General features: G+C 52.6%; 3 protein-coding genes across 3 annotated transcripts; 1 reads left to right on the top strand and 2 right to left on the bottom strand.

The window, feature by feature from the left end:
• Positions 1-298: 298 nt before the first annotated feature.
• LOC113146686 lies at positions 299-1715 on the top strand. Its single transcript, XM_026334800.1, has 4 exons — positions 299-422; positions 629-1047; positions 1157-1517; positions 1612-1715. The coding sequence occupies exons 1-4, from the start codon at positions 299-301 to the stop codon at positions 1713-1715; spliced, it is 1008 nt and encodes a 335-aa protein (XP_026190585.1).
• Positions 1716-2336: 621 nt separating this feature from the next.
• Positions 2337-8480, bottom strand: LOC34622387 (protein patched homolog 1). Its single transcript, XM_026334803.1, has 8 exons — positions 6637-8480; positions 6319-6505; positions 5686-6156; positions 4991-5404; positions 4542-4643; positions 4029-4147; positions 3629-3758; positions 2337-3275 (listed from the first exon to the last, which is right to left on the bottom strand). Exons 1-8 carry the CDS (start codon positions 8478-8480, stop codon positions 2337-2339), a joined length of 4206 nt encoding a protein of 1401 aa, XP_026190588.1.
• A 2795-nt stretch (positions 8481-11275) lies between these two features.
• LOC34622385 lies at positions 11276-15928 on the bottom strand. Its single transcript, XM_026334801.1, has 9 exons — positions 15865-15928; positions 15041-15729; positions 14122-14589; positions 13645-13881; positions 13396-13512; positions 12924-13057; positions 12592-12679; positions 12312-12386; positions 11276-12106 (listed from the first exon to the last, which is right to left on the bottom strand). Exons 1-9 carry the CDS (start codon positions 15926-15928, stop codon positions 11276-11278), a joined length of 2703 nt encoding a protein of 900 aa, XP_026190586.1.
• Between the last annotated feature and the right edge of the window lie 4163 nt (positions 15929-20091).

Here is a 20091-nt window from a genome sequence, read left to right on the forward strand (position 1 = left end):
CAGTCCTGCCGCGCCTGTCGTATCAAGAAGCCGAAGAAATACCTCTGGGACGCCAGCTGGGGTGCTGAGGGCCCCTGGTAGCCGCAAAAGACTGTCACGACTTGTAAGAAGCAGATATATATATTGCCCTTTCCAGGGCTAGTCCTTTGTTGATTGGAAGGGCTTGTATCCACCTTACACTGTACTAGTGAAATTATGGAGGCACATGTACCAATGGGCTCAATACGATGGGTGCTTTTGCTTTCTCGGGGCGTCTCTTCTCCCTCTGCGCACCCTCACGTCACGGTTCCACTTGGGTATGGGAGGAGTCAGTAGAACAGGAATCTCTGAATCATTCTACGAGGGCCATTTGCGTGCCAACCTTATATCACAGGGGGCTCAGAGACATACTAAGACCCCAGAATCGCCCAAATCTGCCGAAGGTAAAAGGTGTTACTTTGTGTATTGACATCTGGAAACACCACAATCAGGGAGGGATGCGCTGGGGATAGGAACTCAAGACAGCCCGTTTCTCAATGTTGCAGACAGCCTGAAATGGTATTTCACCAAGTGGAGTCCAAATTCGCGGCACAGGATACACACTGTTAGGGAGCTCCTGTATTGTGAAAATATCGGTGTTGGTCCTCAGAGGCCGCAGCACTGTTGGAGTCGACTCCCCTTCAAACGTTTGCCTTGCCTTCTCTCGCTTTGGTCGCGGTGATACTGGAAATACTGCCTCCTTCGAAAGATAGCACCACCAGCGCAATCAGTAGTGTTCTACCGGAAGACGACAAAAGCCTTGATATAGAGCAGGAGCATCAAGAACACAGCGGATTTGAAAAGCTCGAACAAAGTCAGCCCTCCGTTGGGGTTGTGGCGAATGCCGTTGCGGCCAAAAGCTCAAAGCTGCAGCAAGTGCAGCAGCGTGACCTTTTTCTGCTCGAGCAGAGACAAATGGCTCTAAGAAATGACCTTCGCAGCGGCCTGATTACTTGGACAGAAGTCACCGAATGGAAACTGACGCTTCTTGAAATACAGAGACTCATACTACGGATCGTCGAACTGAAGGTCAGAGTGCCATCCGGCAGAATTGGTGATTAGAGAGAAATAGAACTCCGTGGTCCCGCATCTTTGTGGCTCTTGATCTCGTTTGGTGGCTGTGTATGTTTGCGGGCAGATGCCTCCGACAATAGCCGCGTTACTTCCTCTGCCCCAGCAAATCCAGGGCTTCCTGCGCCTACTAACGGCCGCAGTAACTGCGTCATCTACCGTCCAGCATTCCTTTGGCCTAGAGGGTGCCCAAGAGGACCAGCAAACTGGACAACAACATTCACTAGCAGCCGACGAGTCCCCCACTGCCCGTAGCGATGCCAGCATTGCAACGACAGCTACAGGATTTGGTGAGCACACTAGTTGCTTTTGGAGGGGATTTTGCGGGGTCACACTTAGGAGGAGGCAGATGTGTGATGTGCCGCTAATGGTAGACGAATTTAGTGATTCGGACTTATCTGGGTCTGAGGCAGGAACTGAGTGCACAAGTAGGTGTGCGTCCTCTTAGGTCAATACAGCAATGCAAAGAGCTGAGTCACATACTCAGAATCTTTGGCTGTGCCTTTCCCTTGTGGCGAACAGCCACGACAAATTCCACAGCCACTGAAACTACAGAGTCCCTCTTGGGAAAGAATTGGTGGTTTTATGCGGATACGGGTGTCCCATCTGCTAGACATTTAGCGTAATGCGTAGTACCAGTGTCTGTACGACAGTCAGTGCGGGTGCCCAGGACACGGTTCTACTGTATGGCAACACAACCAGAGTAGATTTGTTAACGGTGCCTCAAACCAATTGCTCTACGCTAAGTGCGCTTTCCCCCATCCATAGCAGACATCTGTAGTAAGGGGAGCTCGTTTTAAGGGGGAAAAATTGAATTTGGTAGGTTCGTCCCGATTCGGCCTCGCGGAGGGGAACCTCCACTGGGCTGGTTCTTTCTTAACCTAGTTCATTAAAAATCGCGAATGGATAGACTAGAGAATCTTCAAACCCCTTATGCGAGCGATTTGATGAAGCAAAATGCACCCAATGGCATTTTGTGCTTCATGAGGACCTCCGCGCCATGGAGTAACGTCGCGTAGTTGGCTCTTCTATTGGCTTTTTAAGTCCATGATACCCCGTCTAAGGTGTGTGCGAATGGCGCGAAGTGAATGCCTTCTATTCAACTATCTCAACTAAATGAAATTTCTAGAAGGTTTCTCTTTTCTTTCCGAGGGTGTACATGAGACACCCAGCTCTGGTACGGGGGTGACCAAGGATTCTCATGTGGCAGCTTGCAGAGAGAGCGCATCCAGGGCAGGGAAGTGCGGCTACTGATACGTTTCGCTTCTCACTGTGCCCTTACTGCGTCCATTACCGCTGAAAGGTCGGGATGTATCTTGCGATGTGCGTTGTCCACTACCGCTGCTGGTGGTCCTGTGTTTGACAGGTGACAGGAGTTGCCGGGGTGGCTGCTTCCTGTGATTCTGTTGAGCCGACTGCCCTAAAATCGAGCTAGAAGTCGGCTGCTGCGGGTGCCCCGCAGATTCAGCTGGCATGAAGGCGTCACTTACTCTGTAGCTCGTGCTGTTCATGCCACCAAGGCGGCGTGGTGCCCTTCTGGGGTCCTCCACACAAGACGGGAGTTGCGGCCGCGTTCCACATGCACTGTAAGCGCTGATGCTGTGGGCTCGCTGTTTGCCGTCAAGGCTTCTGGTAGCGGAGAGCTGGTCTGTGCGTGAGAAGAGAGAGGTGTGGCGGGACAAATGCTGGTGATTGCGAGGCTGGCTCTCCCCAATCCCGCTTCTGGATGAGGCGGCCGCTGCCGCAGACCTAGAACGCCTCATGGGGCTGCTGGTGCTGGCAGCCTCCCTGTCTCTTGTGAAGAGGCCGCTGCTTCCAGCGAGCTTTTGCGGTGGTATTGGCAGGAAGGAACTGGGATGCGCGGCGGGGGGGTAGTTGTAACTGCGGCCTCCAACCGAGCTTGCACAAGGGGCTTTGCACCCCAGCTTGGAGCTGGTAGGCTTAAGAGCGAGGCTTGGGGGGGGAATCGCCATGTGCAGCGAGTCGTACAGACTTCTCTCATCCGCGGGGCCATTGGCCGTCGCTGTGCCTGTCTCCTGCATCGTTGATTTTGAATCGCCGTCTTCGTCAACATGGCTACCCGCATCGTCGAGCTCCGCTTTCCCGTGGGCAGAAGGCATGGGACCTAGCCATGAGAGGATAACTGGAAGCAGTACCATGCCGTGTGCCGCTCCAAACAGCACCACCTGAGGGAAAATGTGGCCAAAAAGCGCATTGCAGGACGGGGTCCCATGAAGGAAGCCTCCTGTAGCAGTCTTCGTGATACGGCCGCCTCCTCGAGACTCTGCTGCACTGCTATTCCTTTAGAGCACGGGAAGGGCAGCAGCCACGCGGCGGCTTCCCCCTTCGTTCGTGCCTGCCCCCCCCATTCGTCCTACTGCTCTGAGCATGCATGTTGCGGGTTCACCTTTCCATTTGCGGAGCCATTGGGACTCTTACACAGACAGACGAGACTAAGTGCACACCTCTGCTTTTCGAGAGGCAAACCAACAGAATGCAGACAAGCGGATATGGACTTGGCTTGCACTGTTCAGCTTACCATGACCATCATCCGGAAGAAGACGGTAAAGACAAAAGACTCGCTAAAGCCAAGGAGCAAGATACCCAGCAAAGTTGATGAGGCTCCGTGGAAGAGTGGGTTCCCCATTAGCACCAGCGCCTCTATCGCCCTGCACAAGAAACACCGTGAGAGGCCATTAAAAACACAAGTTCCTAGCCTTCGTGCATCGCTATTCGAGGAAATCCCGGGAAGCGCGTTTAAGCGCACTCTGGACTCCCTCCATGGCACCTAGTGCTTTTCGGAGGCTCATTGGGCCTCTTAAAAGAGACAAGACGGCTGTTGCAAGCCTCACACACTTCTACAGATTCGTACCAGGCACCCATATGTCCAGCAAATCTCAAATGCCTTGCAGTGCAAGTGGAAGGGAGGCATGCCTTGCCTTTGATCGCGGGTCTCTCCGAGACAGTGCGTGAAGCAGTGGCACATGTGCGCAGAATAATCCACCGCAAATCCAATCGAAATGACCAATGCTATCGTTGACACCATGTGCAGCTTTACCTGCAAAACACCACTTAACATACAGGGTGCGAAGGGTCATGCCCGCCACCCCTCGCTTGCTCATTCACAGACTCTTTGGAAGTCCCTCTATCCGCAGAAAAAAAAGTACTCACGCTGCCTGCCAAACAGTATGATTGCCTTTCCCACATCCACACTGTGCCAAAACCTTCCGTGCAATTTCAGTCGCTCTGTATGTATGTATGTATGTATGTGTGTGTGTATTTGTACGTATGTATGTATGTATGTGTATTTGCATGTATGTATCCATGTGTGTGTGTATGTGTATGTATGTGTGTGTGGAAAGGGGAAAGCTCTCTCTATGACTAGCTACTGTCACTGCCAGTCTCTGCAGAGGCCAGACAGCCCTCAGAATGTTTGGCTAAGTGCTGCTTACATGCCAGAAATACATAAAGCCGAAAAGGGCCAAATCGATGAGGCAAATCATCAGGATCACCAATAGACCAGCACTTAGCTCGGGAATCAGAATGAACGCTACCTGAGTGCGCACACTTGTTGCCACATCAGCTGCGTTTTACACTGGCAAGCAGAGCAGCCCTTCCGCTAAAAGCGGCATAAATCGGGTTGTCCACCGTGATGCGCGTATTTAAATCAAAGAACTCAAGCGCAGTGTATAGGCATCAAACCAGGCGCTGTAGTAGCGTTCATGACTTAAGCGCGACCTAGCCCACCCACCAACCAACCCCGCCCCCTCCCCTTTCAGTCCCCCTGCGTTCGGTCTTTGATTGGCACTTCTGCCAAGCATTAGCGTCTTATTAAGGTACATGGCTGCCTTTGTGGATGGGCTTTCTTCAAGCCACTTGCGGAGAGAAGGCGCGAGCTTACGAGCAGCATGGCTACTCCTGCAGAAAGCATGTTGATGAGGACGGAGCTAAGAATACCCAAGTCGCTTTCATAGAAAACCATCATGTAGGTGTACGAGGCAACCTTAAGAGGAGCGATGGGGACCGCCTTCAGCTCCTCCAAGTCATGCAGCTCCTTGGAGTAATCCGTAGACTCCCGAAGCTCCGCCTCCTGCAGCATATTTTTCAGTAGAGCCTTGGGGTTCATTGCTGCGTCGCAGTCCTCCCGCAGCTGCTGCATCCAAAACGCCCTTTGCTCTGATCGGGCCATAAACTTGGGCAGCAAGCGCATGCGGAAGGATTTGAGCTCGGAGCCACTCCAAACAAAATCCAGAGCGAACTGGCGGTAGGGGGAGCCCGCCTGCATCAGCTGGTAGTAAAGAGTATCCAGAAAGATCTGACGCAGCAGCGCAGGGCAGTGTGCATCATCACACGACACTCTCCAATATGCAGATTGAAGGCGAGAAAGCATGCACAACGTAGAAATGCTACAGAGAGTTCCCACTAGAGCTGCATCATCCCTTTTCGCGGCTCCCCGTGGAGTGAGGAGCAGTAGCTCCCCATGCCAGCACAAGAATTTCACAAAGACGCTTTCTGACGTTTCGCCTTTCGGGTAAAGAGACCCTAACGGCAGCACGTGTGCGATCATTCAAGTAGTTGGTGTGGGGAACGCCTTGCCTGCTTGTCGCCTTGCCGAAGCTTAGGCCCGATTTCGGGGTCATCCAGCATTGCAATGAAGGGATTCACAAGCCTCGACGTAGACTCTCTCGACGCTATACGGTGGTGAAGAAGCCTCAGAGCGGCTTGAACTTCTGGCTTCCACCACTGGGGGGCCTGCAACTGCGTTGGGGGCCTCTGATCGGTGGATTCTGAGGCAAATCCCCGTCCTAAAAACTCTCCGGGGTTCAGCAGATCCGTGTCGGCTCCTTTGTCTCGCTGCTGCTGCTGCTCGGAAAGCGCAGGCGTGGGAAGAAAGAAGATGTCTGTTGGCTGGTCAAACTTGTTGAAATACTCAACGTACGCGTCGTCGAAGCGCCGCATGTAAGACGTGGTAGGTGCTAGCTCCGAGATTTCCAGCCCTAACTCCAGCTTTGAGAACCCATAGATGCTGACCGCGGCAATGGTGAGGAACACTCCTAGCACTGCGATCTGCAAGCGCAGCAGCAGCGGCGAGGCACGAGCGAGAGAATACAGAAAGCGGCGGCGTCAAATTCCTCCTTTTTAGAGCAGCTCACTCCTCGGGGGAGGGCACGCCACTCCCCGGATGCCTCCTTCGTGGAGGCCCCTCATTCAGCTTGCGTTTCTTCTTACCTTTACAGGCTTCTTCATGAGAAAGGGTCCGTAGTAAGACAGGAAGAACGTCCTCCACCTACGTCCTACAGAGCCTCGAGGTTCATCATACAACGCATAACGCGCCAGCTGAGGATTGAGACCACGCACAGTGGTCTTGATGATGAGCTCCTGGCCATGCCTCTCCGCATTCGCTGGCTGGAAAAACCTGAGACTCATAAGGCCATACACAGTGCATGCAGCTCTTTTCTGTGATTTTGCTATGTCGCGACATGCCGCTCTTGCGGGATCTACACGTGTAGGAGGGAGGCCTTAAGAGCGGGGCACTCTTGGCCTTACATTTTTGTGAGGAAGCGCCAGGGGGAGTCCGTGATTTGCGGCTTGGAAGTGCTTTTGTTTTGTGCATCCGTAATCGCTAGTTGTTTGTCTTTCTCTTCTTTCACCATTGCTTTTCGAAGTTTTCTCTCTTCAAAGAATACTTGCACTCTGTACGCCACGATCTCCTCCTGCGACACCGATTTGAGCACGTCGTGAACGTACAGCTCGGTGGGCCCTAGTGCGTTCCTCTCTTCTTCGAGTTTCTGGTGCAGCTGCGAAGTGGTGGGAAGGCAGAAGGGGGAAACGCGGGAGTAAAACTCCCTTTTGGCGTCAAGACAGAGCACTGGGAAGAAGAATGTGAGGACGAAAATGTAGCCTAAGAAGAGCGCCATTGCACTGTACACGCAAAAGTTCCGGATGGAGAGATATGTGCTGAAAGAGCCCACTCCGAAGGATATCAGATTCGTCAACGTGGTGATGGTAATCCCCAAGCCTGAGGTTTTAAGGGTCGCAATGCAACGCTGCTCGGGGTCGTGCGTAGTATACCCCATGCAGTATGCATTCAAAAGCACAAACACGTCGTCGACGCCAATGCCTAGAACTAGGAACGGGCAGATGAGCACTGTGGGGACCATGGCCACCTGCATGTACGCCACAATACCCATGCCAGCTCCTAGGCCCATAAACGCCGCGAAGAACCCCATAAGCGAGCTTAACATTTTGGAGCGATACAAATCGCAGGAAAAGTTGAGGGCTGTGGAGTAGCTGGCGAGGAGGAAGAAAGTGAACACCACGTATACAACATCTTTGGACTCTGCGGTAGAAGCCTTCAGCTCATCGTCTCGCGACCGAAAAGCCTGAAAGTAGGCGCGTAGATTTCCAATTGTCTGATTTGCCTTCAGGACTTGAATGAGCAGCCTCTCCCAAGTTGCATTCCTTTCCTCATGCACTGGTTGTCCATCTGCATCGTAATGCAGCATGAGAGCACTTGCGGAAGTTATGCACTCAATCGATCCAAGCACAAAGGCATCCTCGGGTGTAGGTAGCTCCCTAACGGCTGAAGGAGGCAACAAGCGCTCTGCGATTGCCCGAGGCATGCGCCTCTCACAAGGCTCCTTCGTGAAGCCTCCTAAGTAGTATTCTGGAATGAAGGCTACTTGCTGCACATTGAAGGCGGTGCCTCCGAACAGCCAAACCTCCGGCTCGCCCTTCACTAGACCCGCAGCCTTATAGTCCGCCAAACCGAACGACAAGACTGATTCAGCTGAACAAGCACCCAGGGCGTTCCGCAGACACACGTCCTCAAAGGTAAGAAAGGCCGAGTCATCTGTCACGCTGTGCTGCCCAGGTGCTGATGTGCCCCCTTCCTCATTATCGTTTTTTTTTGAAGCAGCTATGACATCAGGAGACCGCGGAATGACAAGTTTTCTTCCCATTTCCGGGTCCGTATCCTTCCCTTGAATGATGGAGTCGATGCGTCGCACCTCTTCCAGATGCTCCCAGGTCAGAATGTTGGTACCTCTGTTCTTATGAGTAAGAATTACCACGCTCTTTCGCCCGTGTACATCCCCGAAAAGGTTTTCGTGTAGTATGCCATCGTCTCTGGCCCGAGAAAAGGGCAGCGTATAGAGCCGCTCTGCGCCGTCTATCCAAATCGGTGTCGGCGGAAGCAAACCGGAGGCCAGTACTAAACATGCAACAATAGAACCAAAAATCACCTTCACAGGATGACGAAAACAAATACCTCCCCACCAAGCAAAACCATCACCAATAGATTCTACTACGCCATGCTTTTGGCTCAGGAGCTCGCCGCAAAAACGCCAGAACGCCAGCAGCCCCTTCCACGCGCCGGCTCGCATGGCCATCTTCCCTGAAGTAATAAACGAAATTGCTTAAACAGGATTCTACAACAGTCCTCTCCCTCAGGGACGATTCCAGGACGTATGTATAATATATATATATATACTCAAGTTGCCTAATGAATTTGCAACAAAAACGCCCGAAACCACACTGTCCAAGGACCCAGAGCCTCTCTTCAAGCGCCACGCTGAAGCAGCTGGGCTCAAGAAGACTTGGATCCGTCGCTACCGCCTTGTGAAGAGAGAATGCGACTCATGGCGAGCCTGCAATGCTACGGTAACAAGAACGGCAGGCGCTCTAATGTTGGGTGCTGCCGTGCTACTCTGCTTTGACTCCCCAGGAAAACTGTCCCTGGGTCCCTGCTGCTACTAAACTGCAGCCGGACGCGTTTGCCGACGGTAGAAGAGTATTCCTGTAGGGCTCGCTCGGCTAGTGTCGCTGCTGCTCCCGTGGATTTCGGACCTGGGTAAGGGTATACACACCGCCTATGGCATTGGTGTTCGCCGCTGTGGAACAAATGAAAAAACCGCTGTTGCTATGTCTACAGAGGAAAACACTCTTGTTTTAAAGAGCTTTGGGATAAATGCTATGATGCATATAAGAGGAAAACAGCGAAGAATTCCAGGCCTAGGCCCTCTTGTTCAAAAGCAGCTCTAGGCGGCAGCCGGCCGATCGACGGAAAAACCGTGAATTTCAAGAAAATTTCTTGTGCTTAAACAAAACAAAACCTCATATTAAATGAAGTGAAACACTGGAGAGTTGACTGGGGATGCCTGTTTCGCCTTGATTTCCCACGAATTGGGATCAGGTGACCTAGGAATGCGAAACCCCACAAGGAAAACGGCACCTCCATATGAACCCATTAAGGTTTTACTTGTCGCATTGAGACATCTACTGTGATAACCTTGAGGACAGCTATACCTTAAAATCCATGTGTTTCATTCCGTGGGCCCCCAAAACTCCCAGCCTGATTCAATAGGTGACTGGCGCGACACGCCCGACCGTCGCAGCCGACGGCGGCTGCTACTGGCCCTGCATTCCTCTGCCTGTTCTGTTCAGCATCATTCGAAGAGGGAAGCACCAAAATATTGATGGATTACTATGTGCAAAGGCTTGGTGGAAATTTACCCGAACACAAGCAAAAAACATGATAGTGCCACTCATAGTTCATAAGGCCAAGGGAGTTCTTGTTCGGAAGAGCTCCTAACCAACCGAAATCAGGCGCAGTTCCCGTACACGCTAATGAAAAGATCAATTTCCAGCTTAGTTTACGATTAACTCAGGGACTGGAAGTGATCCTTGGATTACTTACGCTCCGTTAGACACTTACCGTTGTTTGTACATGCCTGAAAAGGGGGAAAACACTGTTATCACCAATCAAATGCTTGTAAGATTATAATAAAGCTAATGTATTGCACAAAGGCTCACTGTACTTTCCTTTTTTCCTCACTGCGACGGGTATAAAGCTTGTGAATATGCACATTTGCATATTGTAGTCTATGCCAATAAGCCTAGGCACTTGCTACTAGATTCGTTAGATGCATTAGAAAAAAAGCATACTTAATTATATGAGTTCACAGCGTGTATCCGTAAATTGTTGCAGAGTAGAGCTAGCTCAACGCAACAAATAAAACGTTGTGTGATTGTGGGCTATAGACGGTGCCGCAACGCACGCCGTTGGTTTACCTCTTCCCTCATACTGAAACTAACAGTCTGAAAAAAAGAGGACCAACAAATTTTCGGAAATTACGGTTTATTACTTTCTATGATGTTTAGTGCTCAATGTGGGCTATGGATGCCTCCTCACATAGATCCTGTAGAGCGCACACTGCTATCTCCCCGTTTGAGCAGCAGCCCGTCTTGATACAGTTTTCTATTTTGGATAGGTCTCAGGCCTTACCAACCCGACACACATCTCCTTATTGGCTCTGCTTACCGTGCAAGAGTGTTCTGTGCATGCTCGGCGAAATTCACGGCAACGCGGCAGCTAAAGCTGTTGACTTCGTGGGCAGCAATGCCTACGACTCAATGAGCACTATCCCGCTAAACTGAGCAGTTAGTTCTCAACGCGCCAGAAGAAGGTGTGACCTGTGTGGATAGCACCCGTAGTCTCCTTTTCACTTGTGCAGTAGCGGCGGCCACCCTGAAAGCTGTTCGTGCTGTTTTCTGGACCCCATGCATTCTTGGATGAGCGCATCTCAACAGCACAAATTCTCCGAAGGCTCGAGCATACTGCAAAAGAAGCAGCGGATAATTATGGGCCTTCCTGTGCGCTGTAGACGAAGTGAACAACAGGCTCAGCAACTAGCGACCAGAAATTTTGTGTGTTAAGATCTGCTTTGGAGCCCATTCCTAATAACCGTGAACGAGTTATACACTTGGTTCCGCATGCGTTCCCTCTCTACTTATCCCACAGAAATAGTGAGCTTAAGGAGCCCAGGCATATCACAGCAGGAATGCGCCTGCACCCCGTCATCCGCAGCGAGCAAGCGACGGACGGACGGACCCTTTAAACCGGATATTTTCATGCTCTTCTAATGACGTGCCTTAAGTGCGTCTTACAAAAGTTTGTTCGATCAAAAGTGGCTCTAAAGTACAACCTGTCTTTTTCGTGCTATCCTTCCCAGAACTGGGTATCTTTCAATACCCGGGGGTGGCGGCTATGTTGGTTACCATCAGCCGCGGAGTACACGAAGCACGAAAAGCCGCAACAAGATAGAGACGGCAGCGATGTCAGCACCCTGATGCTGCAGGAGCACCGGGGCGAGAACATGTGACCAGCGTCATAAAGGGGTTGTATCTACCGACGGTGAGTATTTGGGGTGTGCATTTTCTCTGCCTTGTGCCGTTTCCGTCTCTCCTCTGCTTGACGTTGTTTGCGCTTCTTCCGCCTTTGTTGGTTAGCCTCGCGTAGCTTGTGTTGCGGCAGTTCTACGACACTCGAATCGCTATCACTGGTGTCGAGCACGCTTATGATGGGAGGTTGGCTGCGAGTCTCACTTTTGCCCGCAGCTCGTGTTGCAGATTGAGCACAGGGTGTAGTACGTACGGCCAAAGCTCTCATGGGGGTTATCCGAGGACTGCTGCTTGGTGACGTGGTCAGGTTTTGGCGAGCACTGGAAATAGCACCTCCAGGCGTTCTTCGCGATTGCTGTGGCTGCTGCTTTCGTGCCCAGGGCCACCGTTGCAATTCCCCCGACGAATCGCTATCTGAGCTGAAGATTGTGTGCCCCTTGTTGCAGCTGGCATTGCTGCTGCCGGTGCGAGTGCAGCAAACCACATCCTCTCCCGAGTCGTCGACGATTTCGTCGAATCTTCCCGGTTGAAGGCGGAGCCGGAGAGCCCTCCGCAGGCGCTCAGACGAGTCGAGAAGGTGCTGCACTGCTCTTTCGGTCTCCGTTCTGACCGCTTCAGTTATCCATACCCCTGGCCTTTGAGAGGCGATCGGCTCAGCGCCACCCTTATTGCTGCTCTCGACGAAAGACGCACTCATCAACTCTTTAGGCCATGGAGGTGTACCGAACACAGAGCACAGGAGAGGCATGTCACCTGCAGCAGTCTCTGCCGAGGCCTCTTGGCAGTTTTTGGAGGCCGCCTGACGCACTTCCGACACGAGTCGCTGAGCCAGTCGCTGAAAGCCCCCACAAAACAACAGGTAGCGGCGCAGCCTCAAGGCTCCCTCACAGGAGCCGTCAAGGGAGATGAGCGGATTGCAGGAGGCCAATGCGCGGCATTGAATACACAGGCGCACAACATGAAGACAAGGCAGGAAGGGACACTGCTCAGACAGTGCGGCTGGAGGCAGACGCCACCTCAAGGACGAGAGAGATGCTCACGAGATAAGCCTTGCGCCACGCTCCACGGATCTCCATTATCTTATACGCGTTGCACCCAATATCCCTCGATGTATCCTGCAAAGGCACATAAAGGAACACGCGGGCCTGCCGCTGGGACCCTACGGCACGTTCTGCCCGTCTGGCGGCCTGTGTTTGCTTCCTAGCGAGGCAGGGCGAGTCTGGTTTGATTACCCAAGAGGGCGCATGCAACGCTACGGAATAGCTCAAAGGACGTCAAAAGAAACTCTGATGGAAGCGAGTTCTCGCTATGCAGGCCTACCAAGGGACTCTCCGCACTAAGCCGCAACCGGTTCTGACCCTTATGCATGATATCCCTTTTGCGTGTCAGCTTGCCATCGCCACGAACACTGCAGGGAAGCGGGGAAAATCGAAAGGCACAAGAAATCAAGGTACAGCAGCCAGAGTTCTTTGGAATAAAGCCTTCTCTTAAAAGCAAGGCGCACGACTTTGTGCCCAGTACCGCAGGATATTATTCTGCAAAATTCTAGAACGCCATTCTCAAGAGTTTACAAGGATTTATAAAAGCTGGGAATAGATCAAAAAATAAGGCTAGCATGGATAGGAGCAGGGCGGACGGAGACGGGGATGCACCTGATGGTGTTGCTTGCGTAGTTGAATTGACAGCCAAAGTACTGTAAAAATTGAAACAGCAAATGGCCCAGATTCAAATGGCGGTGCCCTTTCGTGTCTCGGAGGTTAGGGTTGTTCTGTAGGAAGTGAAGACACTGCGCAGCCACCCCGAGCAACACCAGAGGCACAGACGCGTTGAAAGAGTTGCTATAACGCAGCTCCTGCGAAGGCCATCGAAGGCGGGCCCCTCGGCAGAAAGTAGACCTTCAAGAAGAGACAGAAGAAAGCGTGTCTAAACCGCTTGAAGCAGCTGAATAGGGGCAGCGTTGGGCCGTCATGAAAGGGCAACAAGAAGGGGAACATGTACACGAAGATTCATCTGCTAATCGGGCTGCAATGCCGGGTTGCTGTTCACAACGAATACCCATGTAAAGCATTGAGAACATAGGGCCTGAAATGTAGACCTCAAGGCTTAGACGGCACCAAAGCCCACCATAACGAATAGGAGGTACGAGCCGACACCGCCTTTGAATGGCTCATGAAGCCTCCAGTGGCGAAGGAGCAGTTTGTTTAAGAGTAGGAGGGGCCGTAGCATTGCGAATTCGTTGAGCTGCATAGTAACCACAACGTGACACCCCCACATCCGTTTTGTGCATCCAGCTTACTTTGAGTGCTCGAAAATCGTGGGCCCCCAGATTTGTTGCCACAAGACACAGACCAGAACCCTCAGCTGTCGCCGCACCTTGTAGCGAACATAAAGGGATGTTAGAAGGGCAGAAGGCTGGTCAAAGCTGAGATCCACCGCAACGCCTGTTGCCGCATCCCTGAATTTGCAGATGGGAACGCGGGCCTGGAGGATTGGCTCGATGCCTAGAGCAAACGCTCCTAACCCTTTCCTAGGGAGATGCCCCCCACGGGTGCCTCCATGCGCTACTTCTGCCGATGCGCTGTTCAGCTTATGGAGAAACCATACGAGCAACTGCATCCACATGCATGTACAATAAATATATATATATATACATATACATATATATACATGCATGTGCGCATACCGCAGCAGTGGCGCTAGCAGCAGCAGGCAGTGCAACGGCCAGAAGAGCTTTCAACCCGAGTCTCGTATGGCCATAACCCCCAAGGCAAAAGGGCCCCACTCTGCGACACCGCAGCGCAAGGGGGCTGAATCGCCATCGCAGCCAGCGGAGCAACAGTCCTGGCTCACCCGTATGTTCTTAATTCGCTGTTCACGAACGTAAGCGTTTTCTGTGTCGCCTGTTTCAGCTGCCGCGGTCCGCATCAGTTCCTTAAACCCTTCTGGGCCCCCATGGCGGCAATTGCTGCTGCAGAGGCCGTTTTTCTTCGGAGTGTAGACACTCGAACGAAAGCAACAGCACCTGATGGATCCCCTCGCCTCGCGTCTACATGGGGTGCTAATCCTCGCACTGCTCCCGGGAGCAGTCTCGGAGATGCTGCGGCCTGAGCCGCCATCTGCACTGCCGCTACCGCTGTTGATGCAGCAGCGGCACTGGCTGCATGCATAGTAACTCAGCTGAGGAGGGGTAGTATGCGCGAACACGCACAGATCAAGATCGCTCCCGGGAAGGTCTAAGGAGGTAAAGGAAGAACCAAACACCTCAACTGAGCAGCCTTGAAACAGGAGGGAACACGCCGCGCGCACGCGTCCGGCAGCCTAGACAGCGCAGCAGCACATCGCCCGAGCAAGCAAGCAAGAAGAGAGAACTACAAATCAAGCAGGCCACTTCTCTGGCACCGGCTTTTTAGACACCGCAAAACGGAAGGGAGGAGGGGGGAGGTGGCGTGGCGAGGAGGGGAGAGCTTAAAATAGTCTTCTGTCTGCAAGCGGCTGTACGCACGAGCCGCACGAACCCCTGGCTCGAAGCTCGTGGGCTACGCGGCCTTTCACAACGCACTAAATGCGAATGGGGAACCATCCACAGAAGAAGCACTAGAAAGAAACATCACGGGAGGCAGAGGGGACAAGACACTTCGCGGATTGCAGGTGCTGACAGGCCCTCGAGGCTTTTCAAGAATCCGAGCTAGAACTTGAAAGGTCTCAAGAGCTTTTCTGGCCAGATGACAGGCGCCGATAAGACGAGAAACGAGCGCGAATCGGCCCTTACCTCCCGTTTGCGCGCTTCTTCTTCTTCGCTAGGCGTCAGAAGACCGAGCAGCGCGATACATTCGGCGTGCAATCTCCCGAAAAAGTCTGCACCCGCTGCAGCTGCCGCTGCTCCTGCTGCGGCGATTTTCACCCCCGCGAGTGATGCAGATGCCCCCCCCAATGCTGCCTCCGCCTCCTCTATATTCGCAGTAGCCGGCTGCGGGCGGCGTACTGGCGAGTCCCCTCCTCCGTCACTAGATCTGCAGCCTGGATGCCGCGGCTTATGCTCCCGTTCGTGGAACTGCATGCGGCGCTGTTGAAGCCAAAGCAGTTGCTGGTGCTGCTGATGTTGCCACAGTCGCAGGGGCCTATCGCTGCGTGAAGGCTCATCCTCGGGAAGATCCGGCAGCGCTGCGTACTCAGGCAGAGGGGCAGGCCGCCCTTCCCTCTCGTCTCGCACTGTTGCCTCTGCTGCACCAGCAGCCTCCGATCTGCGCTTGTTCACAGAGCCAGCGGCAGCTGCCGCTGCTCCCGCAAGTTCGGCTGAAACTTGAATACTCAAGGCAACCGCAGGCTCCTTGACGGCGGCCACATCTTGTCCTCGCCTGGCCCCCAGCAAGGATCTGATGTTGCGGTTGGCGGCTCGCTGCTTCGCAAGCTGTTCTTGATTTACCAGTACATACGCCTCCGCTCCCATCAGCTCTACGGCTTCAGAAATCTCCGCGAGAGGAGCAGCGCCTGCTGCTGCAGTGCCTGCTGCGGCTCCGCCTCCTCCTGCCGAACCTTCTCCCATGACCACCTCCCGTGGAAGAGTCCCTCCGTGAGTTCATCTAAAAGATCCGCCTTTAAGTGCAGCAGAGGTAGCTGTAGCAGGCCCCCAAAAGCTTCTGCCGCCCTTTAGGCCCATGTGCCTCGATATAACGGCCTCTTTCAAAGAGTGGCGAGAAGAAGCCTTGTCGCCGTGAGCAGCTGCTACTTTGAAAAAGAACCCTGAGAAGACTTCACAGCAGCAGATTTGCTAGGCTTTCCTGAACACTCAACAACGCGCTGTGGAAAGAGCTAGAATCCTCTCCGCCGACACCACAAAAAGAGCCTTGCGCGATGCCTGACCTCTGCGCGTGCTCAGAGCTAACTTCGAGAGGAACACTGCGGTATAAAGCAGAAAGTAGCAGGCAAAAGCTCCAGAGGGCCTTTAATGACGCAGTACCGGATGCGACGTATGCCCATTCCTCCCTAGGGGCCCCTAAAAGGGCCCCCGGTGGCTGTTGAGCTGCAACAAAATGCAGCTGCTGCGAGGCCCTAGCCCCTATACGCCAAGAAAAGGTGAGACAATTACGCAAATGGAACGGGAGCAAGTGGGGCTAACGCGGTTGGTCAATGGTCTGTCGGCAAGTGTGGGGAAATCAGACAGCGGTATCAGCCGGGGAGGGGGCAGGGAGGGGGCCCTCGAATCGAAGCTCCGATGGGGGTGGCTTCGCTTCTGAAGGCGGTATAATGGCATTCTTAGACACAATTCTTGCCAGGCAACTACTCAATTGGGACCTGCAGGCTTCTAAGGGCGTATGCCTTCATGAAGATTCCCTGTAGGAAGTGCTCCGCATGCGATCTTCTACGGGCTGATGCCTTCATGAAGATTCCCTGTAGGAAAAGCTCCGCATACGACCTTCTAAGGGCTGATGCCTTCATGAAGATTCCCTGTAGGAAAAGCTCCGCATGCGATCTTCTAAGGGCTGATGCCTTCATGAAGATTTTCTGTAGGAAAAGCTCCACAAGCGATCTTCTGAGGGCTGATGCCTTCATGAAGATTCCCTGTAGGAAAAGCTCCGCATACGACCTTACGCGTACAGGCACAAGCGAAAAATTCCATTCAGCAAAGCAGGGTGCTAGAAGCGCTGCCGCCACCACAAATTGCTGTGCTCTCACGTGCACTGAGTTTTGTACTGCCACGCTTTTTTCGTCTTTAGCTAGGCAGTAGTGTATTCCAGGGCAATTGAGTAGGCCTTTACGAAGGTTTGTAGCTGTGCGATGCCCAAGCCAACGCAAAGTTGCGTGACGCGAAGACGTGTACTGACAAGAGGAAGGCAGCTCGTTAGGGTCTGAGTTTTCAGGAGACCCTAAATGATGATGGAAAAAATGAATGGCTAGGACAGCAGGGGGTTCGAGACACTGGCTTGGGGTGGATGCTTGCAGTCGCGCACATCCCGAGCAATGCCTTCCATGCACGCCTTCGTGCCCACACAGGAGACGGTACGGCCTCCTTCCCTGTCGAGGCCTAAATGGGAGCACTTGGGCATACTCCCATTAAGGAGGTTTCAAGTTACCTAGTCGCCTGCACTTGCATCGACTTATCTGATTATTCGAAACCCGCCAATGCATGCTGCTTTCCTCACGGACGGCAAAACAAAAGGAACCAGCACACCAGAAACGCCACTGCTGCAACCCTCCAGATGCCACCTAAAATCCACTGCCTCTTCACTAGGAGGCCCTTGTCACCGCAAGGCCATCAGGGCTACCCACCGGCTCTTTTTTTTGGTAGGCAAGCGACATAAGGAAGTCGCTGTGCCTTAAAAGCGTCCTCGATATCACAGTGCTAAACACCTTACGCCCCAACACCCTTTCAGTGTAGCTCTCCACCAATGCGTGCCCTCGAAACGCACTCCAGCAGCCACTCCCTGCGTGCCTGGCATATTCCGGCTAAAAGGCTCAACCTAAGGTCTTTCCGGGAGAGCCATCCATCCTGGTCTTATTCACGATAGCTAGAAGGCTGGTGTTTCCATAGCAAAGATTTCCCCTTCCCCTGCGCGTGTGCGCCCTTGAGAGTTTCCATAGGGGGAAAGAAGGACAGCTATGTGCGCGCAGGAGCATGCACACTCTCAGCACCTCCGCCTTCGCAGCTATCTCCGCAAAGCATCTGGCGCAAATGCACACACTATTGAGTCGTGTTGTAGCGCTCTAACACTACTCTGCAATTTAAATGTACAAGACAAGCCTAACCAGCTAGAGAGCATGTACGAATCCTGAATAAAGTTCAGCTGGTGTAGTAGAAAGAGGGCCCACGTATGGCTGGGCCCTTGTTCTACTACACCAGCCAACACTCTCTAGCTCGGCCTCTGGCCAAACGGTGACGCTAAAGTCGGCATTTTTTTACAGCATAGGGGCTCAGGATCTGACACGATTGTATTCGCACTTCCCCTTGCTACTAAATTTGCATTCTTCTCACTGTGGCTATGAAGACCCCTGGCCCCATACAGGGGCACCTGGCGGGTGTCGCCCGCCTAGCCAGCCTTGATCTACCGCCGGCCTGACCAGAAAAGCTTGCCAGCGCCTTGAACTTATCCTATTCGTCTGCGACTCCCTTGAGTGGTTCGCATGTACTGGTAAGAAGGCACGCGGTTTTATATCGAAGGCAGTCGATGCTCCCAATAGGCCTTTCGATTTCCTACCGAGTTTTGCTCTGCCACAGCATATGGCTACTGGAAGCTTTTTTCCGCTATAATTATCAGCGCAGATCCTAGCTGTTTTTTGTGTCGAAGCTAGGTGCTTGCCAGCCAATGAGGTCCATTCTTTAGACTTTCAGACGCTGCAGTAATCGAAGGTGCGTTTTATGTGCAGCGACTGCGAGGCTACTCGAATCATCTCCCCGGTTGAGCTTCCTTGTTGTGCCTTTGACTTATCTGCGCGCTTCCTCGAAGTGCATGTGTAAGGCGTTGACTTCCACCCTCTTGAAAAGAAACTCAGTCGTTCGGATGCTTGCAGTAGCACAGAGGTTCGGACTTGATGGTACAGCTCCTCTGCAAGCCAAGATTCTACTCCCTGCATGCACTCGTGGGCCCCGCATCCAGGAGGTCACTGCACGAAGAAGATATGAAACGGTGGAACAAGTGGCTTGTGTCCCTGCTCGTAAGAGTTCATGTATCATCGCATGCAGTGTTCCGAAACATCCCTACCCATAGCTGGATGGTGCCCCTCATCCACGCATACTGCTAGAGGTGCTATATGAAGATGCGTACTGCAAAAACCCAGATTTGCCTATCTCACCACCGATGTTCTAAAGAGAATAAGACACATTGAAGAATGCGCTACAGCACTAACGGCGTTCAAGAAGGGACTACCTGGCACGGCTGTTCTACAAGGACAAAAGGTGTAACATAGTACTGTCCACCCATATGCTAGAACAGTTCTTAATAGAAGTTTATGGGCAGCATACTTCGAAGAACGCCAGCCGGAATTCCGAATGACAGAGATTTGACATCCTATTAGTTTCGCCCAGAGCTTTGCCTACCTAAAATCTATACAAATTTACAGCCTAGAGAGATTCTAGAAAGCTGTGCTGACGAGCCAAGACTGACGGACTTAGTTGATGGCTTTGCAGCGCTTGCTGAAAACTGTTCCTGAGAATGCTGGAGGGCACCTACCAGGGCGCGCAGGGTGTCGCCGCGTTAGGTGGGCAACAGACCAGAAGAGGAGCCCACAGGCGAACGCAAAAGGCCAGCCTTTGCAACTATAGAAAAGCAGGGCGGCTTCACCCAAAGGGGGATCAAGTAACTCAGAATAATTTCATAGATGTCACCCCAAACAAGCAGGCTTTCCCGAATATCTTGCTCCGGACGCCTCTGCTGCCAAAGCATTCAACTCATGCTAGTAGTTCGCGGAGTGTTCATGAAGCCCATTCGTGTACAGGTGAGGCTGCACTATACAGTCTGCCACCTCGTGCCTTTAATTGCTGCTTTGTTTTTTCTTTACGTGGTACGTTGATCACTGAAAGCTGACAGATTGGCCGCTAAACAGGCCACTTTGCACGGCCGCGAAGCGCTTACGCTTAATGAACTTGTTACACTCGCAGGCGCCCCCTGCTACACTTTCTCGAACCTAAAGCTATGCCCAAGCCCAAAGTTTCAGGAAACTCCTATGCAGAAGATGTTGAAGCACAAGGATTATGACGGCGAAAATGCTACTATTGCACTTGTTCAGCATTTTTTACCTTCATGTGGTTACATAGAAAGTGACGACCTAAACCGCCCCCAAGATGGAACTGGCCATCCATTGGATTGTATCTGCTTAAACGTGGTG

The sequence above is a fragment of the Cyclospora cayetanensis genome, unplaced genomic scaffold (assembly GCF_002999335.1).
Source record: "Cyclospora cayetanensis isolate NF1_C8 unplaced genomic scaffold, CcayRef3 CcayRef3_contig_5, whole genome shotgun sequence".
Lineage (NCBI taxonomy): Eukaryota > Apicomplexa > Conoidasida > Eucoccidiorida > Eimeriidae > Cyclospora > Cyclospora cayetanensis.